Raw genomic sequence first — 27,537 nt, 5'->3', positions numbered from 1 at the left:
GATCTTCTTCTACCCCTTTAGCCATGAACCTCTATCTTACAATCACATCTTATAACCGGAGAATTTGTTCCCAGTCGAACTTTGAGGATTAAAATGATTTATGGATATTGATCAAAAATCTGTTCTCGTGATTAAAAAAAATTTGTTCCTAGCATATTGATCAAAATGGTTATTATTGTTTACATTAAAAAAATTAAATATTGACATCATATCGATCAAATACTAGAAAGTGATCAATTCAGCAAATAAGATTTGTAAATTTGTACACATCTCTTGCAACATCTATGAAGATTAAGGATGTCGAGAAAAGCTACTGTAAGTTTGGACATGTGCGTTGATGAGGAAGCTATCTCTATAAGACTAGGCCCTTCGCTAAAAATGGACAAGAAACTCGAAACACAAGTCATTACACCACTTGCCATAGTATAAGTAGAGAGAATATATTTTTCATTGTCCCTCCGCTTGTATTACTACACTTGGTGTACCAACTTTTGTTCTGGACACTGATAGATTCTCAAAAGGTAGAGAGATTCATCGATACAACCAGATCACGGCACCTGAATGATGTACAACGTGAGGAGTTTACAAGAGGCCAATATTTTTCCATAAGCTTTCTTAAAGTTTTTAATGCTTTAACTAAACCATTTGTCCCTCCTCAAAACAAACCCAGAAAATGGACAAAATGATGGCACTATCACTGCAACAGGCTAACAAATAGGACAAATATCATAAGCACTAAACATGTTTACTTACCAGAAAATGGCAGCTTTGTACCGCTTTTTAAACCTGAGAGCAACTTTCATAAAACGAGATATGTAGGTACTGCTTGTTCTCCTTAAATTGCCCCCCACCTGCCCTCTTCATTTTTCATTCACTCAACCCAACCTTTTCTTCCATATCCCTTCTGTGTTTGGCCAGTGAGTTTTTCACTGTTGGAACATACAAAAGCAAATGGGGATTTCAAGTGAACTCCTGGCTTTCTTGAGCATTCTTGTGCTGGTTTTCGCAGCGGCTTGGGCAGACCCTCTGGTTCCTGCTCTTATCATCTTTGGGGACTCTGTTGCTGATGTGGGCAACAACAACAACCTCACTACACCCATCAAGGCAAACTTCCCTCCTTATGGAAGAGACTTTGTGACTCATAGACCAACTGGAAGATTCTGCAATGGAAAGCTTACCACAGACTTCACTGGTAAAAAACTTTTTACCAACTGTTTTTTATCCTCCCTTTTGCTTGAAGATAATTAGTTCAGCACTGCCTTTCACAGCTGAATATCTAGGATTCACCTCATACCCGCCCGCTTACCTTAGCCCAGAAGCCGAAGGGCAGAACCTCCTGACCGGAGTCAACTTTGCATCAGCTGCTTCTGGCTATTTGGATTACACACCTTTCTTATATGTAAGCAGTAAAAACTCTCTCCCCTCCTCCCTCCCTCTCTCTCTCATGCTGATCACTGTTGGTTTTGCAGAATACACTTTCGCTGACCCGGCAACTGAATTACTATAGGCAGTATCAGAATGAAGTGGTGAGTATGGTGGGTAGCAACAACACCAGTGCCATATTCTCTGGTGCCATCCACCTTCTAAGCGCAGGGACCAGTGATTTCATTCAAAACTACTATATCAATCCCCTTCTTAGAATCTACTCACCTGACCAGTTCTCAAACATTCTCATTAGATCATACTCCACTTTCATTCAGGTCACTCCACAACTCAGATTATATACTATTTACTTTCTCTTTATCTGGAAATAAATGGAAAAGCGCTTTTTCTAAACAAAACATCATATTGCATCCCTCTCAACTATTTTTACGTAACAATTAGTATCAAACCTGGTCAGATCTTTGCTATATCTAGTTATTGGTCTTGTCCATGATCCCGAAAAAAGAAGAAATAATCACATTACCGAATGATGTTTGCTGACCAAACCTAAATGTATGTGAAACAGAACCGATTTAAATGCATAGTGATCATATAGAAATAGATTTGCATGATGATAATAGTGAATATGTTTGATACAGCAAATTGTACATCAGTCTATCTGTTTCTTTAAATACACTCATGACATAAGCAGCACATTGACAGAATTTGTATGCACTCGGAGCACGAAGGATTGGAGTCACAAACTTACCACCAATTGGGTGTTTGCCAGCAGCAATCACAATGTTTGGCTCTGGAACCAACGAATGTGTCCCAAGGTTAAACCAAGATGCCATTTATTTCAACAATAAGCTAAACAGCACATCTCAAGATTTGAAGAATAGGCTTCCAGGCCTCAAGCTTGTGGTCTTCAATATCTTCCAGCCTCTTCTGGATATGATTATGAATCCTGGTGATAATGGTAAAGCACCTCTCGGTTGATTAGTAAACCAATCGACAAAATAAAAACTATACTAGTTACAAAATTTCATTATCTAGAGAAAATAAAAGATGTTAATGTTTAATTTTTGACATTTTACTGAATACAAAGTTCTCTCCCCTCCCATCCAAATCGTTGCTTAAGAACAAAAGTAGTTCTAGATAGTAAATATTAAGGGAAAAATTCTCAGCTTCCTCTTTGGCATCTTGTAAAATATATTTCCTCTATCACAAATATATTTCCTCTTTAACTTACACATTAAACCATCATTCAGCAATCAGCATTCACAAAGCAAGACCACTACATGAATATAATAAAAAATCTGTTTGAGCTAAACGTAGTGATTTTCTAATATTTCTGTGATGTAATGTGACAGGGTTCTTTGAGTCTAGAAGAGCTTGTTGTGGAACAGGTATATTAGAGACCTCTGTGCTTTGCAACTCTAGGTCTGTAGGAACATGTACCAATGCGACTGGTTATGTGTTTTGGGATGGATTCCATCCCTCTGAAGCTGCTAATGAGGTCTTAGCTGGAGATCTACTTCAACAGGGTTTTGACCTCATATCTTGAATCTATTTCCAAAGTGGCATAATCTAATACTACTGCACTCTTTTTATCTTATATAATGTAATATGATAATATATTGGTACTTAGTGGCTTTAGTTCAGGAATTTAGTTTCCTCATAATGTGAAGTTGCTTTGCTATTCATGTAAGAATGCCACTCGATGTTCTCACTATGAAAGTTCATGTGTTTAGATCCCTAGTGTTAATAAGATCGTGAAGCAGTTCTGTAAACTGTAAACAGGTTCTAAGTTAGTGAAGGTAAATCCCGTGCATGAACCTGAAGCTACATAACTGATGCTTACTCAATGATTTGCCAAACCTTTTTATACATGAAAAGGAAAAATGAAAACTTATAAGGCAATCATTGGGTGTAGTTATCATCTTATCAGATAATTTAAAGTATTTCTCTTCCGTTTCTAATATCTTCTATCTTCTGTCTGGATTCTCTGGAATGACTAATCTGGACAAGAATATGAGGTTATGGGTTATTCTCTGCCAAGATGGGTATGACCTATATGTAATATTTTATGCCTTTAAAAATCCGTACAATCAAGGAAAATCAAAATTCACCTGAGTTCAGTATGTAACTGGTGAGAAATACTGTTGGTACAAGATAGGATTAAGGTTCAGTAAGGCAAGAAGAAAAAGGTATTAGCTGAGACCTTAGGAAAGTTCAAATCCTGCATTGGAACTGATTGCATATAGAAGTTTGTCTCTCAAAGTGCTTGGACGTTTGTAAGTTGGAAGCTGTAGGCATCACATAGGATGAAAAAAATAAGTGTTATTTGTAGCTGGAAAAAAAGAGAGCATAATGAGCCCACAGATATACGTTGCAGTCTAGTAGCATTTCTGAACCCCGTCCTTTGTAATGTTATTGATAAATTAGAAGGGATAGGGGGTATTTCTCCCTTATTGTACCTTCAGAGTATTATAGCAAGTTGAGGCTGATGGAAGCCGCTCAACATCATGTCCTCTCATTGTATCCCAGACAGGGATATCACATGCAACCTATATAAGACCAAATTCTTGAGGAAGTTTGATAAATTGATTGTATATACTCATACATATATGTAGATGTAAGATCAATTAAGATACCTTATGGATTGTAAAAGTAGGTTGCAGGTGCTTGAATCCAAGTAATGGAGCTCGAGAACAACTGGTGACGAATTTTAGAAGCATACAACGTTCTTTAGGTTCAAAACCTTTCATTACCTGTGGTAATGGTATGAAGAAACTCAATAAAACATAAAAGGATTGTAGGCATCTCAAATAACAAATGGGCACTTATTAAACAACAAATACCACCTTCAATTATGAAAAACGAATAATATGACTGTTCATTCAAAAATCAGATAATGATGAAAGTTAACTTGCTTCTTTTCTGATAGTGAGACATGAACCAGCACTGAGATGTTGGGAAGAGAGAGACAGCATAATAAGTTTATATGAGCATATGGGGTCTTGAATGTGTAACAAATAATAGGCCACAAATACAGAACTCCATATTGATTCATTCAAAACAAAAGGGAACATGTATTTTACAAGAACCATTTTGGAGAAACCACTAGTGTAAGTTCTTAAAACAAGGAAACCTAATTCCACGAATTTATATAGGCTCATTCAACCTCAAAAGATGAGTCAATACCTCCCAAAAAATTTTAATCGTTCGGCTCCCGTCAGAGTAACCACCAGTGTACCTTGTGTTCTTCCTTAAATCATCCACATCAATGTCATGGTTTCCACCTGAAAGCAACTGCATAAAGTAATTATAGATCAGTATTTGACACCAACTGAACTCATGTGCATGAAAGTTCAGCAATCTTAAAGGAAATGTGAATTTGAGGACTTAATACTGGACCGTAATGACCAGTTACACTGCCATTATGAACATATTTTAATGGTAAAATCAAGATAGAAAACTTATAATTATTTCCCACCCAGAAAATCTGGGGATAGAATAACTCTACAGAGGGATCCTTTAGTTAAAGTGACTATTATATTTTAATTCCAGTGGTCCCTATTGTCAGATTTCAACATTTTTCTTCTTGCCAAATAGCTCTTGGTTAATGGCTTCTCTTCCCAACGTTGGAAGAGGTCACAAGTTCGACCCCCCTTCCAACATTGATCAACAAATAAAACTCTGGTTTTCCCCTTCAAATTCGCTGCAAGTGAGGAACAATTCTACTACCCTTTTTAAAGCCATTCATATTGATATTTTTTTCCAAATTATCACATTATCAGCCAGATATAAACCAAAGACAGAACAAAGTACAAAAAATGATAGTCCATTTTTATGGTTTTACTTTTCTACTTTTGGAATAAAAAAAAGGGACTACTTAAACTTACACGTTTTAAGATGATCAATATATTGAGCATAAGACTAATTGGCACATTAGGTTACAAGTGAAACATATTTTATATGAGTACAATCATAGAGAAATGCACCCAGCAGTCATACATTCACATTCACTAGAATTACAAGCAAACCCATACACTGAGGGAGTTACCTGATTAAATTCACCTGCATTAAACAATTTTAGCCAGGATGGTGATATGAGATCAGCTAACCCTCTATAGAATGCATTTGAAAAAGGAAATATCTGCAGTTCAACATTGAAACAAGGTAATTTTTTCTCACCAGTAATAGTAAATTATTCAAAAACAATATCTTTTCCTTAGTTGAACCGGAATGAAATACAAACCTGTCGGTTAAGCTTATAATCAGCAATTGCATGAATGTATTGCATTTTGTTCTTGTTTGTCACAGTAGTATCCTTTCCACCAGGCTTAAGCTCAATGACATGCCGTTTCCCAAATGATTCTTCAGTTACTGTAAAATCAAGACAGAGTTCCTCCACGTCACCATCATAGTGCTGCAATAACCACACAAGTAAGGATCAAAATCTTTCAAGAGATGAAATACGCGACAAAGCATTTCAATACATGTAAGACAAACTTAATTCGGAATGGAAACTTCCAGATACCTAAAGCTGGACATGAACCAATATATTTATCTCAAATATTTCAGACAAAGCAACCAAACTCACCTTATTTCAAAGAGTTTAGGTAGCAATGCCACCATACGGACCCTATGAAGTTTACATTAAGTGGTCTTGGCATCATATAGCCTTTCTTTTGTTGGGTGTTATATAGCCCCTTAAGGAGCAAGGCACATTAGTTCCTTACTTTCTCATCCAAGTTTTACTCTTAAAACGTCTGGTAAATCCTGAAGAGTCTTACCATGTTATCTTAAAACTTCGTACATCAATTCAATTTAGTTGCATGATCCTCAAAATATTGACCAATGGTTGAGAAAGTAAATGAGAAGGGAGACAAAGACAAAACAAACAAATACAATGTTTACCTTCACATACATGAGATTCTTGTAAAGCTCTGGATCCAGTGTTGATAGTTCATCAAGAAAGCTATACCGACCTAACAGCTTTTGTACAAAAACATGTGAAAAGGAGTAGTCTAGCAAAATTCCTTCATAAAGAGCTTTGCCAACAACTCTTCCAAGGAATTCAATCATCTGGATACCATTCTCTAGGAACCTTGCGGACGCATTAGGCATTAGAAGTCGGTCTGATGTTGAGGTTTGGGAAAATAGCCCATAACTGATAATCGGAAAGGTGAACTTAGAAAATTGACTTAAAAAAAAACGCCGCTACCACGTAAGAAAGCCAAATTCGTGATAGATTATTATCTATTTAAACTCTGAAACTTACTCAGGAGCAAAGGCTGCTTTTGATATATCTGTCAAAAACTCTTTAGATAATCCACCATAGTCCAGGCCAGCCTCCGGAAGGCCACATTCACTGACAAATGAAACATGGATTGATGACTTTAACCTTGAACCCAGGGAATTTAATTGCTGAAATCCATCTTCAACAATATGACCACGGCGAACTACTATCTCAACTGATCGTGAACCAGGTCCAGCAACGTCACCAGCCATTTTTCTGGAGGCTTTGTCCATCTTGATAAACTCTCTAAACATCTCAACTCTGCCAGGATAATAAAGTATAGAATAAATCAGAGCAGACATCTTTAAGATTTTCGAAACCAAAGTTCAAATAATAATGTCAAAGTTTAAACTAAAAAAGTTGGTAGTGAGGAACATAATTCGATATTGTTAAAGGCAGTGAAGAATCATATGGACAATGAAGAATCGGAGTTGAACAAGACCTACCAACCCACCCACCTACCAGTGCTCACTCAACCTCACAAGCCAGAGAAGAATCATATGGACAATGAAGAATCGGAGTTGAACAAGACCTACCAACCCACCCACCTACCAGTGCTCACTCAACCTCACAAGCCAGAGAAGCCACATATGCATATTGCATTGAAGAACTTCCGCACTCTCACTTGCAAACATATAGAAACCAAACATTGAAGTTGACAAACCTGTTCAACCCCAAGGCATATGACCAGGGCCCCCACAGCCCCCCACCCCCCCCAAAAAAAAAAAAAAAATTTTGTGGCCTAAAAAAATGGTAGTCGATCTGAGCAAGAATCAGGGTCCTGCTTAAATCGTAGCCACCTTTTGTCACACGATACAAAGTCGAATCGGACTATGGCGAATAATAATCAACTCAACACCACCAACTCTATCATTCGTTCCTCATCCAAACCCACCAGGAGGCGAATATAACACAAAAGTTTAATTAGTTGCAAAGCTGGTTATGGCAGCTCATGTCTCATGATGAAGAAACAGAGAAAAAGTCTAAGTTTTCAAGGAAACGACACCATTTTGAAAAAATTTAAAATTAGTCATTTTTCTTAAAATAATAAAATAATAAAAGGCCCACTAACCCTCCCTCCTCCCATGTCTTATAAACTTGACCTGCCGATCCTATACACATGATTTATCTCTTTGTTCACTATAACAATATTGACCTAAATATACAATTAATACGGCACAAAGGTTGGGGATGTACGCTAAGCACACAATTTGTTATGGGTTTGTCAAGTGCTCAACAAAATGGCTCACTTAGAAAAATTGAAAAAAAAAAAAAATGGGATTCCATGAGGACCTATATCCACCACTGCTTATTTGTCCCCCCCCCCCCCAGGCTTCTCCAAAGTTAAGAAAGTAAACAAATAGCCCTACAATACAGAAGAAACAACTTGAACTATGCAATCAATTGAGTTTTCGGTTTGTCAATTATTTCCATACCTTTCTTCAAATGGAAATACATGTGGAGTTGTAGTTATAACAGAGCCTATACTTGGAATGACTGGGGCATCATCTGATCCTACATTTGTTGAGAAAACTTCATGAGTTCTGGCAGCTACAGCAATTGGAGGGCGGTTCTTTCTAGCAGGTGCAAGCCACAAAACAGAGGGGCAGAACTGGTGCCTGCAATCCCTTTCATACATTAAATGCAAGCATCTGATTGCAGATTCCATAAGGGGTCTATCCTGCTGTCCAATAGTTTGAGAAAATCCGTTATAAACTAATGCATTGAGAACAGATGCAATTTTCCGTTGTTGCTCCAGTGTGAATGGCACCTATTGAAATGCTCAAATGATTAGAATTGACTAATCCAAGAAATCAGTGAAAACATAGAAAATTAGAAAAACCTTAAAGTATTTACCTGTTTCTCATAAAACTCTATATCATCAAGAATCAAAAGCAGGTGCGAATAACTTGCACAGAAAAGATAAAGCATACATGACATGTCTCTTGAAATACCTTGAGGGCCATGCCTCACAGGTTCTATATCCCAAACATCAGAAGAATCCTCATGAACAGATCTAGGATTAGGTTGACTATCACTCAAATTTGTATTATCAATGCCTGCTTGCGACTTGCCAGTAATTTTATGAAGAACAGTGACCCACTTATTAACTCCATCATTGTTGGTGTGTTTTAGTTTTCTCTCAAAAGCCTCATCTTTTTTTACACCACCAGACTTTTTAGTGATACAATCATAATGCTCAGGAGCAGTGTGACCATCCCCAGGAAAAAGGTAAGTTTCCAAGGCTCTCCACAGATTCACAAGAAACCCAGGAGTAAAAGAGAGCATGTTAAGGACAGGAAAAGACCCAACTGTGGGGTTCAAGAATGAAAATATTCTGAGCATGTAAGAATATAAATGCACAATATCTAGCAGTTCCAACTTCCCTAAACGTTCAATTTTTTTTGGTGTCAGAGTCTCAGACCCTTGAATATCACCAACTTTATTCATTGTTGCCAAGAGATCTGTAAGATGCCACTGCTGGGAAATAGGCCTAAACATATCCAAGTACATCTTAAAGGAACCCGTCTCACCCTCACATAAAACTGTATTGGGCTTCTCATGGGTTTCAACATCACTTTGGAGAGCCTGCTTATCCTTGACACAGTCAACATTCTCAAGCATAGACAATAAGGTTTCTGCAAGAGTGTTAACAGCACAGACATATGAGACAGAGTCCAAATCTTGATTGAACCCTCCAGGATCAACGGAATCACTCTCTGTCACTGTTGCTAGGCATATAATGTTTGCAAGAGCCCAACCAACTGGGGGAATCACCTTCGGAAGAAAATGAACCTTTGATTGATCCACATCTAACATCTCCTTTAGTATTTTGTCTTTCAAAATCTGCCATCACCTGAACAAGTTTGATCAGGTCCCACATGTCGGAATTACAGGACTGAGAAGTTATATTTAAAAGGAAACAAAAAAGGAAGGAACTTAGGTTTTAATCACTTATGTGCGATTATAACCCCAAATACGATGACAAAATTTTTGAAAATTCACATAACATAGATAGAAAGACATATAGAGGGATGCATGCAATTTATGAAGAATGAACAAAATACAGAACCAATATCATACATACTTAATAATGAATCTGCTCACGGATTACCCAAGTTGAGAATGTCAAAATCAAATATATGAAAAAGGTTGTCTCCTATGTAGTAATGTTCGGAGTCATTGTTACTAGCAACTGCAAGGTACCTTCCACAATATGTTCACATTTACCTATTAATAAGTGTCACAAAGTATTGAACCATTAATAAAATTAATTCCCCATCCAATATAATTGTTTGATAAAGCATGTATTGTTTTCAGAAGAAGAGATATGCTATTCCCAAAATCTTAATAAGATTAATTTTTTTACTTTTCCCTAAACTAGCCCGCTCATACTAAATTGGCATCAATTCGACGTATTGGTTGGAATAGATCCCTTTTACATGGAAAAGAGATAGCTACGATTTCAACATGAAATGCCAGATTAAGATTGGAATTATGCAACCGTTGCTCACTAGTTATATATAGATTCCTACAAGCAAGTTGGCTCTTCATATCCAAAAGAAGGGTTATCATAACCACTGATAAATCTACACAGACATATTCTAATGATAGACATATTCTAATGAGAGTGTATATTAAAGGAAATACCTTACTAAAAATGAATTTGCACTTAGTAGGTTCAAATTTAATGAGCCTTACCAGTAATGTCTGGAAACAAGGTGAGAGAATGGACTTGTGCCTCATAGCAGATATAAGCACAGCTGGAAGGCGTTGGGTAAGACAAGGAATTGTAAGTAGAAACACGCAGTACTTCTCGGCAACATAATGGACATCCAATGAGCCAGGGCCATCTGAATCAAACTTTGCTAGATGAAATGGCCTGAGAGCTAAAGTTATTGTACTTGCTGTAATCAGAAAACTATCATCTCTTTGTATGTTACTGCTTATCCGTGAAAATCCAGGAGCATCCAATGTACTAATGTATCTTCTAATAGATAGGTAAAGACCACTTTCACCAGTCCCCATAAATCGAACTAAATACTTCACTGCCGCATCTGCACTCTGGCAGTCATGCTCAGCAACGCTCTTCCATCCTTTGAAATCAGTTAAGACAACAACAAAACGCATTGCTAAGGAGGTGAGAGCAACAATAACTTGATCCCGTGCACGGGACGTGTCACACTTAGAAAGAACAAACATGCAGAGAGAAATCAGCTTCCTTGACTGATAACTCCAGATTCTACTCTCTTCAAGAGTGCCGATTGCCAATGAACAAAAGTTCTTCTTTGAATCTACACATGAAAAATGAAATCAACCCAACAGCTAAAACACACAGAGAAAACTAGTCAACTGTAAAAAAGAAGCATACCAGTAGAATTCACGCTTTCCAGTAGAATCTGAAAGCAGGTCTTCATAGAGCACATTTCTGTAGTTTGAATGTTGCTATGCCAAGTAGATAAACAAGTAATAAAGAAAAGAAAAGGCCTCACTACATTGCTGGAAATCCATGTTGCAGTGAAGGCTAACTCAGCATACTGTTCCACCACTTTCTCCCACTCTCCTCGAACCTCCAACGCGGCCATCTTCACGGCCCTGTAGCGCCTCCACTCTCTCTGAAAACACAAAATTAAATATGAACAAGAAAAACCCTTATATGCCCTCCACAACAGAATCTAAACTCTAATTTGTTTTTCATTTTTTTAGAACTTCAATTCTTGCCCACATAAAAAATTCGCTTACTTTAGCCAAAAATCAACACCAAAATGCAGAAGTTTCAAATTTTATAAATGAAAAAGCGGAAATTTTTTTGAAAACTAATGAAAAAAAGAAAAGCAAACACCTGAATGAAGAGCGCAGCAACCGTGGCCCGTCGGGCGTACTGACGGAGCTCTCGTTCCTGAGAGACCTTCTCGAGAAGCGCGTCTCTGGTAATCTCCTTGGCGCTCGCTCCTCTCAACGAAACCTGAGCAATCCGATCGCCATTTCGAATCAAAATTTTCAAATTTCTGAGAAATGTAATCGCAAGTTTCGATTGATTGGACAAAAAGAAAATGAATTGTGCGGTCGAATAAGCAATTTGTAGTACCTGATGTTTGCCTCGCTTGTCCATGGAAGTCGTCGGAGCTCGGCAATCCTGCAATCGAGCTTTTTCTTCGATCTCTTTCGCTTCTCTAGTTCTCTTCGACGATGATATTTCGTGACCGTTTCCTCAAACTCTGGTTTTCCCTTTGTTTTGTTCGGTTTTGGGTTTTTATCTCTGAAATGGGCCAACATGCTCCTGAAATTAAAATTGAATGTCGCAAATCAACGTGCTAACGTGTCACATTACTCCTCTTATAAATCTTATTAAATATTGATATAAGAATTAAAAATATTTAATTAATAAAAAACAATTTTTCTTTTTGTATAATTAGAAGCTAAAAAAAGAAAAAAGAATAACGAAGATGAATTGCAGGCATTTGAATGTTCTTCGCCTCAGCCAGAGCCGCGGCCGCGGAGTCTCTGAGCTCGGTGGCGTTCGACAAGTTGATCTCCACCAGATTCTAGCAATTGGCAGCCAAACACAGTAACCCAGTTCCGTAAAAGCAATTCGACCGCGAAAGATCTATCGAAAGGAGGCTCAACTTGCAGGCATTTGAACGGCGGCGAGGGAGGCGTCCAGGACTCGCGGGCAGAGCGTGAGATCGACGTGGGAGGCATTTGGGTACCAGCGGAGGACTCTCGGGAGACGATTATATGCCGTTCATTAGGAACTTTAGGGTGTGTATGTTTGACTGGATTAGAGGGACTGGACTGGACTGGACTAGACTCATTGTTAGTGTAGTCCCTTGTTTGGTCTGGACAAGGATCATGTTTAATGAGCTTAGGTCGGACTCGCTCGGATTATATACTTCGCTAGGTGTTCTTAACAAAGATCCCCAATTTCAACCGGATTGCTAAGACCGTCTCCTTCTCTATTGTCTTCTCCTCGTCTAAGTCCCAGAGCCCCGTCTTTCGTCTGCCTTCTCTACAAATCTTCCACTTATTCCTCATCTGACAAGACCCATAACCTCTACCGCCTCTGACTGTCGTGGGCACATATCACCGCAGAGGGTTTCATTGAAACCCAAATCATGAGATCTTTGTGAACCCATTAGTGGGTGAGGAACATGATTGCAATGGAGGAATCTGAAAAGCCAAGAATGCCGGTGTCCACGACGGCGAAGCGGCTTGGGGTCACCGCCTAAGATGCAAGGACATTGGGATTGGCGAAGAAGATAGAGGCAGCAGCCTGAGAGGCTTTGATTTGCGGAATTGGAGTTGGTTTTGAGACACTATTTCGACGATGGGATACTCTGCAATTGTGGAATTGGAGTTGTTTTGATCTGATCTCAAATTGTGTAATTGGTTTTTGAAGATGAAAGTTTTCAGACAAAAAAAAAAGAGATAATTAATAATAAAATATTAATAAAAAGGGATTAAATAATATAATATTAGAATTTATTAATTATCTTGTTTTTAGTCCGACACTGTCACAAACGCTTCACTAAGTTAGTCCAAGTTAGTCTAGTCTAAGCCAGTCTAGCTTAGTCCCTGAAGCTAATTTAGTTTGAGATAGTCCGATGCAACAAACGCATCCTTATGGTTTATAGAGGGAAATGACATCTCCCCTTTATGTGCGACAGCTGGGGTGGGAAGAAAGAACATCGTCTTCCCTATTTTTTTTCAAGTTTTTAATTATATAAAATAATTTTTTAATTTTTTAAATATTTTTCATTCAAATAAAAATATTTAATTAGACTTGTGGAACCAAGTTATCTGCCAAATCAGCACACAACAAATTTTTTGACAAATTTTTAACGGAATGACCATATTGATTTGTAACACCCATTTTCAAGCACTATATTGATTGATTTTCAAATTTATGGATCATCTTGATGAGGTGAGTCAATTTCAAAGACCATTTGTCACAAAAACCCTTCATTTTTTATCAAGTCGTGCACTTTCGTTTTTATCCCACACGCACCAAGGCGCGAGTAAATCCTAAGGTTAAGATGTTGCAAAACAGCTAAACTCAAAAGTCAAACTTAAAGAATTTATTAGGCCAAATTGGTTTAATGATCTCTTTGGTCTTTAGAGTATTCGAAAAGTAACCCCTTTTGTAAAAAAAAATCATGATTTAAACCCTCTGGTGAATAATATTAGCAAATTTAACCCAAAAGTTAGATTTCTGTCAAATCTCAATTAGATGTAGGGATAAAAATGTTGAATCACTCTTTCTTTGTGTTAACCTTTCTTCTCTCTTCCTCTTTCTCTCTGTGTACCTTCACGGCTCGCCAAGTGCGCTCATTTGAGTCATGGTTGCCACAGGTATGGCATACCTCCTTCACCAGAGGTCTTGATTGTAGCCCCCAATCTCCATTATTGACTCAAAAATAGATAGAACACTAGTTTTGGTCGTCCGAGGTATCTTCCTCAAAGATATGAGTGCATCTCTATTCCCATTCCTCATCTTGTCACTTTCAACCATCGCATTTTTATCATAACAAACACAATACCTCCATTGTGGAACTCAACTAAACATTTCTTTTAGCTAAAAATAAAATCACTCTGATTCAGCAAAACAAAAAGATAGTGCTACAAATCTTACACCACCAAAGTTCCTAAACTTTTCTTTTATCGGTTTCTCCATTCTATTTTTGTTCATATTCAGGTGTATTTGCAATAACTCCCACAAGTTGCCCTACCAAAGTGGAATTTAAACTCGAACCGTTTGCTTTGAATTCAAAACCCGAATTTAATGGACCCAAAAGCTGTTTCCTTGAGTCTTCAACCCTGGGAGATGCATCAGATGAGCCCAATGCCATGTTATTTTGTAAGGGAGCCGTGGAGGTACACAAAAAGAGAGAAAGGAGAAGAGAAGAAAGGGTAACAAAAATAAAGAGTTGTTGGACATTTTTATTCCTACATTTTAACTAAGATTTGACAAAAATCTAACTTTTGGGTTAAATTTTCTAACATTCTTCACCACGAATGTTTAAATCCTAATTTTTCTACCACAAGAGTTACTTTCCGAATACTCTATAACCACAGGGACAATTCATCCTATTTAGCCAATTTATTATTAAGAAATATCCTAAAAGATGTTATAAAAATGAATGAGCCAATCAGTAGTACGATCTAGTGGTATTCATCTTCACTTGTAAGTGAGAGGTCTTAGGTTCGATTCTTGCCAAAAGCGAATTTGAACCACATTATTGGTAGGCCATTATGAGGCTTAGCCCACTCCTGCACCTCTTTAGTGTAGATAATATTGCTTGTTAAAAAAAAAAGATGACCCACATGGAGAAATAGGCACCATCCCACTACTTTTTGTTAACCCACAAATGTTGAAGGTGTGATGCTAGTCTCGTGTGCTACTTTCACATTTCTTGGCCTTAGCAGGGAACTATATGTTTTCCTATATAAATGGCCTATTAGCTCACAAATGTTACAAAAGAAGAAAATACACAATCTATTATTTTCATTGCTTTGTAATTTCAGTTTGATATTGCGAGAGAATATTGCCATTGCCCTGAGGACGTAGGCACACTTACCAAACCTCGTAAATATTATGTCTCATTTACTTTAGTGGATGATTGTACCAGCCACTCCATAAACAAACATGATGGCTGATGCGAATTTTTACTTAACACATAAATTAAACCCTCTTGTATCAATTGTAGTAAAGAATGTAAGTAGGTATCGTTCTGGACCGGGGATTAGGAGGGCTTGCTAATAACCTATAAACTGACTTAAAAACATATAAACAAAGTTAAAAACACTAAACTAGACTCAAAATTCAAAACAAACTCAAAGAACTCAAAACAAGCTAAAAACACTCAAATCTGCCTAAAAACACAAACTGGCCAAATTTGGACTCTAAACACACTTTTGGACGAATTTTGGTTTCAACTTGGTTCGAAATACTTAAAAGCACAAACTAAATCAGTTTCTAACTAATATGACTCAACAAGGTAAAAGGGGTTTTGGTTTTGATGAATTTGAAAACAAAACAAGTAAATTAAAGAACTAATGAAATCTGCAAGAATTTGAGTAAATTGAATGGATGGAAGGCTAGCTAGGAGGTTATTCTCCACACATGACACACTTGCAAACAAAACGATTTCCAGTTGCTTTTCAATAAACTACGAATTCTCAACGCCCCAGATTAACTGTGAATTGCAATAATTAACCTTCAGATTTTCCTAATTTCATTGAATTGGATGATTGCATACAACAATCCAAAGCATTCCCCATAGGTTCCCTACATGAATTGCATAATAGAGATACAAGCAAGAATCATTAAGTTCTATGAAAATCATAAGCATTGACGAGACACTTGTAACTATGAATTGCATGAAACTTATGCCAAGAATTTACTTAACACAGTTGTGACGAGCAACCTTCACTACTTGTGAATATAAGTTCATAACGATTAGGTGAAACTCCCTTATATCCTAGCATCAAATTTATGCATGAAAATTAAGCGTGCACTCTCAACCAACATACACAAATCAGTTTTAATTCAAATGGATAAGTAAATTGAATGGCAAGCACGTCCAAGGGTCCTCATTCTTCTCTTTGTTGTGGCACAAGGTGTGGTTTGATGGATGCGTATAGATATATGGAAGGGAATGGCTGAATGTGTTTAGGTTGGATGGAGGTCACGGCAAGGAAAGGGAAATGAAGGTGTATGAAATTGTGTTTTTATTGTGGGAATGTGTAGAATGGTTAAGAAGAAAAAACTCTGCCTTACGGCAGAATGTGTCTTCCTCCCTTTTCCCTAAACTGTCCGTGTGAATGTGTCTTTGGATAGATCTCCTCTCCCTTGTTATGGTGAAGGGTGGATGTATTTATAGGCTAGGGAGATGACCACCATCTAATTAAGGTGGTAGTGGTGTATGTTGTGGTAATGAGTGGATGTAATGGGTGTAGTGGGTGAATGTTTGGTAATGAGTGGATGTAATGGGTGAGTGTTTGGTAATGAGTGGATGTAATGGATGAGTGGATGTAATGGGTGTAGTGGATGGATGTTTGGTAATGTGTGGATGTAATGGGTGTAGTGGATGAATGTTTGTAGTTGTAGGTCAACACACTTGCACACACACATGCTGATATCTAGCCTTCAAATCTTCAAAAACGTCCATCCTCATGTCTCTATGCTTGCACTATCCAATCTTGGCCCAAAAATGCTCCAAAATGCTCCAAATAGCACTTTGTTGCTAACTTTGTTATTTGAACCTACAAACACACGAAAATAGCTTAAAGTACTAAAATAACTAGAATTAAACTAAGTAAATGCCAAGAAACAAGCTAACTAAGTTGCATAAATATGCTCCTATCAAATTCCCCCACACTTAGCTTTTGCTAGTCCTCGAGCAAAACAAAAGAAACAAAACGAAACAAAACAAACAAAACACAATGTAACCTTCCAACATTTGCCTCAGGGATTTCCAATGCACATGACATGTTAAAAATCATCATTAAAACACACACAGATTTTGGTTATCTTCACACTTGAGCACAAACTTAATCACAGTCATTACTTACTAGTTCACAATTAACCAATTAAAACAATGTTTTGAATGTAGTAACATGCCTTAGAGAATTTGCTCAATTCCTTACAAGATACTCTCTATTTTCACACACATTTTCTGACTACACACCCTACACTAGAGACTGGGACTGGCATATGTTATAACAAAGGAAGCAATTTTCTGGAGTTATTAAGCATGTTTAGATATGACCTCATGAATGGTATGCTACTACTTAGATGCGAGAACCAGTGACACCATATGCTCATACCAATTTCGAACTCCATAAATTGAAACGCACAACACTCAAGATTGAAGTCAAGGGTTGTAACAGGGCTTGGAGGTAATGGCTAACAAAGAAAGGATAGGAATAACAAACGTTCTTAAAGCGATAGCAAGCAAAGCAATGAAATAGACACTTGGAATTCACTTTAGAATGTAGAATCAACTTTTACATACAAAGGGAAGATTCATGCAACACTTAGGGCCGAATTCAATGTTTTGGACCTTTTTTTAACAAACAACACTTTAGAGCTTTTTTTCATACTTTTTTTTTCTTTTCTCTACCCGTGCCTTATTAAGGACTTTGGCACATACACACACAAGAATCACTTCCCCCCACACTTGCTTTCTGCAATACATTGATAAAAAAAGAGTTCATTTTAGGTCATGCTTTACTATGCTTCAAGAACAAGGGTATGAATGATCCTAAAACTAGGCTAGGTAAGGATAGTGTGGGTTAACAAAGAACATAGGCTTAACAAGGCTCAACGGGGTTAAACTTAAACACATAATGAAATAGGGGCACGACAATTTGGCTTTGGTGGTCACTACACAACTTCATCTTGAATATGTGTTATGCAAATCAATAGCATGCTTTGAATGAAATAGGCATGAGTTCTAGCATTTGGAACTAAATGATGAAATGCCTTCTAAGTAGCAACCAAGCAAAGAATAATGAGATCATGCAACGACTTTAGAAAACAATGATGCACAGATTATTAACTCTCCAAATAAACGTTTAGGCTCAAGTCTCACAAGGTTGTAGCGTTCATTTGAGTTCCTTCCTTCAAGCATGTTACAAAAACTGATTTTTCCTTTATGATTGCAGGTGAATTCATAAATTATAACCACAACCAAGCATACACCAAAGAGTAAATCAATTTTCATCCATGTTTATAACTTTCTTTAACAGTCATGTAATTAAAAACCAAATCCTAATCATTGTGTTGGAAGGTACCCTAAGACACAAATAAACACACAAAAACAACTCTTTTTGGGTTTTTCAAAACAATTTTTTTTTCAAATTTTTGTGAGATTTTCGGATTTTTATGTCAAAACACACTAAAACACTCCAAAATAGCTTAAAAACAGTAAGGAACAACACTAGAAGTAATGGGTGATAAACTCATACGAATTTCATGCAAAACAACTTGGTTACCCCCCCCCACTTAAATCAAACATTGTCCTCAATGTTTCAAGCATAAACTCACACAAAAAACAAGCAAACAAACTAACAACAAATAAACATGACAAGTATGGTAAAGTAAAAACCAGACAAAATAGAGTTTAAGAACGCAAATTTGGTTTTGGAGATAGATGATCTTGGCGAATTTCCACAGCTTTTATCTCGAACTAGTTTGGAATTCTGAGCGAGAAATATCAGAGTTCCTTGGTTTCAAATCAGACTCCTTCTGCTGGGTTGATTTGATTGTGTAGTCTGCATTCTTTTCTGCTTGTTTCTTCTGCACGGCAAGCAGGCACGAGGTAAAGGTGATAGTCTGTTTCTTTCTTCAATCTTTCCAAGTGCCCACCATTTGCTTTCTTTTTCCTTATTCCTAGCTGAGGATGAATTAGCACATTGTCTCCACATGCTTCGAGGTATCATTTTCACTTCCTTTATCTGTTCCCAAGCAGATGTGGTAGACGAAGATGAAGCATAAGATGTTGAAGATGAGTACTCGAGAGCAAGGCTAGGTAAGGAATCAGGAAGGGGTATCAGGCAGTCGGTTCCAGATCGGAAGATTGATACCAAGTGCTGGCTAATTGCTCTCTTTCTCCTTGTCCCCTCAAATGAAAACAACGACAAGGAGAATGACAGGGAGAAAGCATGATATGAGATAATCTTGCTTTCAACCTTCATGATATGAAATACTTTTGCTTTAGATGAGTTGTTTGCAAAGGTACCCCAAGGAATAAGGAACACTGAGTGACTCGAGAGGCTTCATTGGGAAGGCATTCTCGGAGATGAAGAAAGGTTATGTATGTCTGCCTTGCAATGGAGGGTGAAGGTTGGCATTTATAGAAATTAATAACCGGTACTATTCTTTCACTCTTGTCGGCAACCGTTGGATGATTTAACAGTAAACTTTACGTGCCTTCTACTTCACAAGAAATCTTCGACAAATTGCCCGTAATTTTCGCAAGGCTGAGTGTGTATGTGACAGGCACTGACACGTTTGGAAAAGCAAGTGCCTCTTCGATATCTGGAATCGGCGCTTCGACAAACTGCCTATGATTTCTGCAAAGCTGAGTGTGCATGTGACAGGCGCTGACACGTCTGGAAAAGCAAGTGCCTCTTCAATATCTGGAATCGGCGCTTAGACAAACTGCCCGTGATTTCCGCAAAGCTGAGTGTGCATGTGACAGATGCTGACACGTCTGGAAAAGCAGATGCTTCTCCGATTTCTAAGCTCGCCTCTTTGAGTTCTGAGCTCCGTCGAGTGCAGAGGTTGCATGTGACAAATGCGGACAAATCTGGAAAAGAAGATTGACCCGTGGTTTCTGAGCAAGCCCAGCTTTTGAGAAAGCTAGCGCCTCTTCGATTTTTGAATTGGCCTATTCGATTTCTGAGCTCGCTTCTTCGATCTCTGAAATCCCATCGAGTGCTGGTTTTTATAAAGGCGTGCAGTATGTTTCAAAGCACACTTGAATTTCTGCTTGTAGAAACTCTCTTCTTGCACTTCTACGATCTTGACTTGTCCGACCTTTTCTTTCTTCAACACCTTTGAAAATGTCTGGCCCCTCCGACCGTTGTTTTGACTTGAACCTTGGTGAAGAGGCAACCATACCTTCTCCAGACAACATATGACGCCCATCATTCATATCCCTTACTGGTCCTCTTATCGTTTGGGATTCGATGATGAAGAATGATATGACCGCTGTGGTGGTGGCCTGGAACCTTGTCACTCGCAAAGATAACAGAATACTTTCCAAACGATCTGATGAGTTGACTGTTAAGGATTCTCTGGCTCTCAGTGTGCAGTGTGCAGGTTCTGTGTCCAATATAGCCTAACACCTATTTGCTCGAACCCGTCAAGTTGAATCATTGGCAGCTGAAGTGATGAGTCTCAAACAGGAGATTAGAGGGCTCAAGCATGAGAATAAACAGTTGCACAAGCTCGTACATAACTATGCTACAAACATGAAGAAGAAGATTGACCAGATGCAGAAATTTGATGGTCAGATTTTACTTGATCATCAGAGGTTTGTGGGTTTGTTCCAACAGCATTTACCTTCATCTTCTAGGGCTGTACCGCGTAATGAAGCTCCAAATGATCAACCTCCGATGCCTCCTCCTTTTGGGGCTCTATCGACTACTGAGACTTTTCCTAAGCAGCCTTTGTGAAGGCTTCCTCTTGTATTTTCTGCTTAATGTTCCTTTTTTTTTCATGAAAAAGAATGTAAAAATACCTTGCATATCTATCAATGTTTCAAAAATAAACCCACACCAAAAACAATTAAACAAGTAACAAATAAAAATGACAATCATGGCAAATAAAACTGCAGAAAATGGAAGGTTTTTAGGAACGCAAAACCAATCGTGGAGCAATTCAAAAATCTTCCTTATTTGAATACATGGGTTGCCTCCCAAAAAGCGCTTGCTTTAACGTCTTCCAGCCGGACGATACCTCATTCTAAACTTGGATAGGGCCCATAGCATGGAATTGATCCTTGAATGGAAGGTGATACTTGATGTGATCTGGCAATGGTTTAAATTCTAGTGTAGGTGCCTGAATCATCAAAATCAACAAGTTAGTATATAATAAAATCGAAGTTGGAGAAGATGGCTTACTTGCTTGCTCCAACAGAAACTCAATTACGAACACCACATCTTTGAAGGTTGCAGGGATATGAGACTTGGCCAGTTTTGGTGTTTTGAGAGTTATGACTTTTCCCGTGTCATAAAATCCAACTTCTTTGGGAATTTTCATCTCAAGTGTATCTTCTTTGGAAAGGTTTCGAAGATGCCTTTCTCACCCTCTTCTTCCTTGGATTGCATGATCCTGCAAGGAATAAGGACATTTGGTGAAACGGGGTCAGGACAAATTGAATTTAGGCTTACCTTGGTTGTAGTGGACGGCATAGAGGGCATATGAGGCTGTGGCAAGGGTGGTTCTTCCCTTGCCGTGGCCTTGTTATTCTCCTCTTCTTCAAGCAGCAACTGTTCATCCATGTTTTGGCTTGGTTTGGATGTCTTGGGTTCACCTCTAACCTCCATAGCACTTCCCAAAGTGATAGCATCATGGATTTCAAAATCTTCCTTCAAATTTTCAATAGTTGAGTTAGAGAGTTCACTTTGCTCTTGAATTTGTGCCATGAACTCCATAATCTGCCCAATTTGCTTCTCCAATTCACCTGTCTTCTTGGCTTGATTTTGCATCTCTTTGTTTCGATTTTCTACTTCTTGGTTCAAAGAGGTGAGTAACTTATTAAACATATCATTATCCAAAGACGTACCTGAATTGAATTGGGCAGATTGTTGTGGTGGTTGTGATGGTTCATATGGCCAGTGATAGAACTCATCTGACGACGGCAAATATTCTTCTTGTTGTGAGCCTTGTATCAAAGAGGTTAATACATCAAGAATTTCATCATAACTCAAAGGCATACTTGAATTTGATTGGAATTGTTGTGGAGGAGGTTGTGGTGGCTGCATAGGTCTTGAATAGAACTCATCTTCTTGCTGCCAATATCTATCTTGTTGGAATTGTTGAGGTTCTCCCCACATGTAATCTGAATAATCTCTCAAATCCGAATTGTAAGCGTTGGAAAACATGTTGTCCTATGATTGGCTATGGCCTTGATAACCCCAAGCATCTTCATTCGCAGCAAATTGAGAACATTAATGAGTTGGATATCCTTGCCCATAGGACACACCATATGTAGGGACACTTTGCATTGTGGTCATTTCGGCATGTTGTGACAATTGAGAAGTAAGTTTCGCCAATTGAGCTTGAATGGTAGCAAAATCCATGTCTTACTTCTCTAGTACCTGAAATCAAGGAAACTAAACTAAATCAAATATCAAAAGTAAAACAAACAAAAAAAAAAAAAAAAAAAACACAAACAGAAACAAAGTCAGTAACTAAAAACAAAAGACACGAAAATATACAAAAAGAAACAACAAGGGATTATCAAAGTTGCTAATCCCCGGCAACGGCGCCAAAAATTTGATGCGAATTTTTACTTAACACACAAATTAAACCCTCTTGTATCAATTGTAGTAAAGAATGTAAGTAGGGATCGTTCTGGACCGGGGATTAGGAGGGCTTGCTAATAACCTATAAACTGACTTAAAAACATATAAACAAAGTTAAAAACACTAAACTAGACTCAAAGAATTCAAAACAAACTCAAAGAACTCAAAACAAGCTAAAAACACTCAAATTTGCCTAAAAACACAAACTGGGCAGATTTGGACTCTAAACACACTTTTGGATGAATTTTGGTTTCAACTTGGTTCGAAATACTTAAAAGCACAAACTAAATTAGTTTCTAACTAATATGACTCAACAAGGTAAAGAGGGTTTTGGTTTTGATGAATTTGAAAACAAAACAAGTAAATTAAAGAACTAATGAAATCTGCAAGAATTTGAGTAAATTGAATGGATGGAAAGCTAGCTAGGAGGTTCTTCTCCACACATGACACACTTGTAAACAAAACGATTTCCAGTTGCTTTTCAATAAACTACGAATTCTCAACGCCCCAGATTAACTGTGAATTGCACTAATTAACCCTCAGATTTTCCAAATTTCATTGAATTGGATGATTGCATACAACAACCCAAAGCATTCCCCACAGGTTCCCTACATGAATTGCATAATAGAGATACAAGCAAGAATCATTAAGTTATATGAAAATCATAAGTATTGACGAGACACTTGTAACTATGAATTGCATGAAACTTATGCCAAGAATTTACTTAACATGGTTGTGACGAGCAACCTTCACTACTTGTGAATATAAGTTCATAATGATTAGGTGAAACTCCCTTATATCCTAGCATCAGATTTATGCATGAAAATTAAGCGTGCACTCTCAACCAACATACACAAATCAGTTTTAATTCAAATGGATAAGGTAAACAAATTTAGACATTGAAAACAAAAGCATGAAAACACCTAAAAACGCTCCAACAATCCAACTTGAATGGCAAGCACGTCCAAGGGTCCTCCTTCTTTTCTTTGTTGCGGCACAATGTGTGGTTTGATGGATGCGTATGGATATATGGAAGGGAATGGCTGAATGTGTTTAGGTTGGATAGAGGTCACGGTAAGGAAAGGGAAATAAAGGTGCACGAAATTGTGTTTTTGTTGTGGGAATGTGTAGAATGGTTAAGAAGAAAAGACTATGCCTTGCGGCAGAATGTGTCTTCCTCCCTTCTCCCTAAACTGTCCGTGTGAATGTGTTTTTGGATGGATCTCCCCTCCCTTATTATGGTGAAGGGTGGATGTATTTATAGGCTAGGGAGAGGACCACCATCTAATTAAGGTGGTAGTGGTGTATGTTGTGGTAATGAGTGGATGTAATGGGTGTAGTGGGTGAATGTTTGGTAATGAGTGGATGTAATGGGTGTAGTGGGTGAGTGTTTGGTAATGAGTGGATGTAATGGGTGTAGTGGATGAATGTTTGGTAATGAGTGGATGTAATAGGTGTAATGGATGACTGTTTCGTAATGAGTGGATGTAATGGGTGTAGTGGGTGAGTGTTGTGGTAATGAGTGAATGTAATGGGTGTAGTGGGTGAGTGTTTGGTAATGAGTGGATGTAATGGGTGTAATGGATGTATGTTTGTAGTTGTAGGTCAACACACTTGCACACACACATGCTGATTTCTAACTTTCAAATCTTCAAAAACGTCCATCCTCATGTCTCCATGCTTGCACTATCCAATCTTGGCCCAAAAATGCTCTAAAATGCTCCAAATAGCACTTTGTTGCTAACTTTGTTATTTGAACCTACAAACACACGAAAATAGCTTAAAGTACTAAAATAACTAGAATTAAACTAAGTAAATGCCAAGAAACAAGCTAACTAAGTTGCATAAATATGCTTCTATCAAGGACGATGAGAACAAAGGAAATATGAGGTATGTAATGTTGTTGCCTGAAACCTTGCATTATTGCTTACTTTGCATTACTCTCTAGTAGTCATCTTCAATTGTTGTTGGCATAAGATTTTAAGTGACCAACACCTCAGCATAGTTGATCAAATGTTGGCTCATTACACCGAAGCTGCTAAGTATGGATGAGACACTAAAAAATGATGCTTTGAAGGACCATTCAAGGGCAAAGGTTGCACACCACTTCTGTTGTGTAGGAAGCTGAAGCTGAAGGATCAATCACCCTAAGAAGTTCAAAGTGAGAAAATGAGTGGTTGACTAAGTGAATGGAAGACCAAAGCTCAATGATGAGAATCTTACTCACAGGCCCAACAAACTTTACTTAAGTCTATGACGGCTAGGAGACAAGAACGACTTCAACATTCAAATGATGTGTAAAAGGTAATTAAGGATTAGTAATAAACTACTAAATGCTTTAGCAAGTTACAACACGTTCTTACTAAATAGTAATGGAGTTTTCTCTCTCCATTTTGACGAATAATCTTTCTTTTCGTTAACAAACAAAAGAAGGCGGCTGAATATCAACACAACTTATGGATGACTCTAGTAGTTACTATAAAACCAGAATTAACATTGATTATCATCAATTTGTTATCCCATAATTTTCATGTGTATGCACATGCATAATTTATATGCATTTCATTGCTTTGGATATCCTTACCTCTTCAGGGACTTTACATTGTCTCTTCTAGGACAATCATATCTTATCAGATGAATTAGTTGGAGAATTTGCATCATAATCTCCTCTAAAGCGTTATAAAGTTTGAATTTTTAATCTCCACTTTTGGGGAGTTGACTCATTGGAATATATTCGCCTATTATGCTTCATGCATAAGACATATTAAAATTGCCATGTCCATGAATTGTCCTTTTAGGGGTTAAAACTATATGGCGACTGTCATGCTTCGGGCATGCAATAGTGTAGTAGTGCCAAGTCTATGGATTGTCTTATTGAGACTTCAATCCCTGCAACATCTAGTCGAAACTTGAAATTGTAGTAAACTCTTGCAAACATGATGTCTCATTGTGAAACTTGTTCATTTCTATGGAGAATTATATATTATGCGAAGGTTTATGAAATGCTCAAAACATATCTCCACAAATAAATCCCTCAAATATACATAGAAGCGAATTGCTCTGTATAAATTCCAAAGAAGAATGTGTCATAAAGTGTAGAAAATCCTTGAATGACATATTGTCTCGAGCTGCAAATCGAGCGATATGCCAACGTGATTCTTATCCATCAGAAGGCTTATGGGTATCAAAGAACTATATGGATTGAAGATCATGATTTGAACATTCAAATGGTTAATCAATAGTTAGATATTAAGAAAATCATTCATCATTGTGAGGGAAATGATAAATTAAATTTGGTTCAGAAGTACCATATCTTAGTTATGTGTCTTATACTATTTAGCACAATACAGTGAATCAAATGTTATATTTCCTGCGAAATACAATACCAACATATGGGGGTATTGGAATGAAATAAAGTTTATCTATTGTTATCTTCGGGAAATTATAGACATGAGCTTGTTCTATTCCAATGAACTCTTTAATAGCCATGGTCTTATTGGGCAAGCAAAATCTGAATATCTTTCTCGCCTGCATAAAGATCACTCACAGAAAGAATTAAGTAATGGAAACTGGAGAAACAAGTTCAAAGCTAATATGGTACACAACCTTACTAACTATCTGCCAAAGTTTTCCCTTCAGAAATTCAAGGATTGCACCAACATGCATTAGCCTAATAAAGTTAATTAATCCAAGAATATTCTGATCAGAGGGATATATCATCGGGGGGAGTGTCTAAAAGTATACTATATTGGTCATATGAGCAAAGTACTTTTGTTTCCTTTAGACCATTCATTCATCTCATGAGTTATTATTGGATAAATTTTAGAGACAATCAACCAAACACTTGTGGTCATCCAATAGGGAGTGTTATAAAAGTGGATGGCCAACATGAAGAAACAAGCACCGTCTCACCGCTTCTTGTCAGCCAGCAAATGTTGAGGGTATACTGCTAGTCACATGTAGCATGTACTACTGTCACATTTCTTGGCCTTAGCAGGAAACTATATATTTTCCTGTATAAAGGCCTATTAGATCACAACTGTTGTAGAGAAGAAAATAAACAATCTATTGTTTTCATTGCTTTGTAATTTATGTTTGATAATGAGATAGAATACTGATATTGTCCTGATGATGTAGGCACAATTGTCGAACCTTGTAAATATTTTGTCTTATTTATTTTATATTATTTACTGCACATGTACCATCGATTTCACAACAAAAGAGTCTTTATTGTACTATTAAGAATTTCTTTTAGGAAAACTATTATTAATTATTATTATTATTATTATTATTATTATTAAGAGATGTCCAACACTTTGAAGGTGCACAAGTCTCACATATCCGATGATCTGCGACTACGGTGACCCCTAAACTTCCTAGAATGCACACGTACCATTGATTTCACGATAAAAGAGTCTTTATTGTATTATTAAGAGATTCCTTTAGGAAAACTATTATTAATTATTATTCTTAAGAGATGTCCAACATTTTGAAGGTGCACAAGTCTCACATGTCTGCTGATCTGCCAATATGATGACCCCTATACTTCCTAGAATTGCGTTATTTTAATATGGTCCCCACATTAGGTCAAGACGGCTAGATTCCAACACTTCCTGTCAAAGGTTAAGCTTCAAATCTACTCCCTCCTGGATTTTAGCTATTAGCACTCATGTTAGCTCATCTAGTAACAATGCAAAAAGATAAGGAGTTAAAGTTGAACCTTGGTGTAACCTTATTGTTATGGGAAAGTTTTTAGTTTGTCCTCCATGAATTCTTCTAAATTATCTAATAACTGATTTAATAAATTAGGGTAAAGTACAAAAAAC

The 27,537-nt window shown here is 37.4% G+C and overlaps 2 protein-coding genes across 5 annotated transcripts; one reads left to right on the top strand and one right to left on the bottom strand.

Moving 5' to 3' along the window:
- The first annotated feature begins 779 nt into the window (after positions 1 to 779).
- Positions 780 to 3,089, top strand: LOC103449931 (GDSL esterase/lipase At5g03820-like). The gene is made up of 5 exons (XM_008389257.4): positions 780 to 1,192; positions 1,269 to 1,399; positions 1,470 to 1,700; positions 2,086 to 2,341; positions 2,736 to 3,089. The coding sequence occupies exons 1-5, from the start codon at positions 952 to 954 to the stop codon at positions 2,927 to 2,929; spliced, it is 1,053 nt and encodes a 350-aa protein (XP_008387479.3). The 5' UTR covers positions 780 to 951; the 3' UTR covers positions 2,930 to 3,089.
- LOC103449930 (E3 ubiquitin-protein ligase UPL7-like) lies at positions 1,955 to 13,096 on the bottom strand. Of its 4 annotated transcripts, none has more exons than XR_011573831.1 (15): positions 11,760 to 13,096; positions 11,514 to 11,636; positions 11,043 to 11,286; positions 10,373 to 10,965; positions 8,528 to 9,517; positions 8,107 to 8,441; positions 6,653 to 6,931; positions 6,289 to 6,541; positions 5,627 to 5,797; positions 5,446 to 5,524; positions 4,570 to 4,677; positions 4,020 to 4,136; positions 3,843 to 3,932; positions 3,587 to 3,671; positions 1,955 to 2,329 (listed from the first exon to the last, which is right to left on the bottom strand). XR_011573831.1 is itself a non-coding variant. In XM_029090729.2 (15 exons), the coding sequence occupies exons 1-14, from the start codon at positions 11,781 to 11,783 to the stop codon at positions 3,588 to 3,590; spliced, it is 3,504 nt and encodes a 1,167-aa protein (XP_028946562.2). In that variant the 5' UTR covers positions 11,784 to 13,096; the 3' UTR covers positions 1,955 to 2,329; position 3,587. The 4 variants fall into 4 exon arrangements, 1 of the variants encoding a protein (XP_028946562.2); XR_011573832.1 differs by having other exon boundaries at positions 5,432 to 5,524; positions 6,299 to 6,541; XM_029090729.2 differs by having other exon boundaries at positions 5,432 to 5,524.
- Between the last annotated feature and the right edge of the window lie 14,441 nt (positions 13,097 to 27,537).

The sequence above is a fragment of the Malus domestica genome, chromosome 12 (assembly GCF_042453785.1).
Source record: "Malus domestica chromosome 12, GDT2T_hap1".
NCBI classification, from domain to species: domain Eukaryota; kingdom Viridiplantae; phylum Streptophyta; class Magnoliopsida; order Rosales; family Rosaceae; genus Malus; species Malus domestica.
Note: the sequence above shows the minus strand (reverse complement) of the source record. Positions and strands in the feature narration are given on the sequence as shown.

What these genes read in the sequence shown, in the direction of transcription:
- LOC103449931 (XM_008389257.4), top strand. Translation starts at nt 952, where the DNA reads ATGGGGATTTCAAGTGAACTCCTGGCTTTCTTGAGCATTCTTGTGCTG. An exon ending in ATTACACACCTTTCTTATAT is followed by an intron (nt 1,400 to 1,469) that starts GTAAGCAGTAAA and finishes TTGGTTTTGCAG; the next exon opens with AATACACTTTCGCTGACCCG. An exon ending in CATACTCCACTTTCATTCAG is followed by an intron (nt 1,701 to 2,085) that starts GTCACTCCACAA and finishes GCACATTGACAG; the next exon opens with AATTTGTATGCACTCGGAGC.
- LOC103449930 (XM_029090729.2), bottom strand. Translation starts at nt 11,783, where the DNA reads ATGGACAAGCGAGGCAAACATCAG. An exon ending in ATGCAGGTGAATTTAATCAG is followed by an intron (nt 4,678 to 5,431) that starts GTAACTCCCTCA and finishes TACTTTATGCAG; the next exon opens with TTGCTTTCAGGTGGAAACCA. An exon ending in CGATTAAAATTTTTTGGGAG is followed by an intron (nt 4,137 to 4,569) that starts GTATTGACTCAT and finishes CCATTACCACAG; the next exon opens with GTAATGAAAGGTTTTGAACC.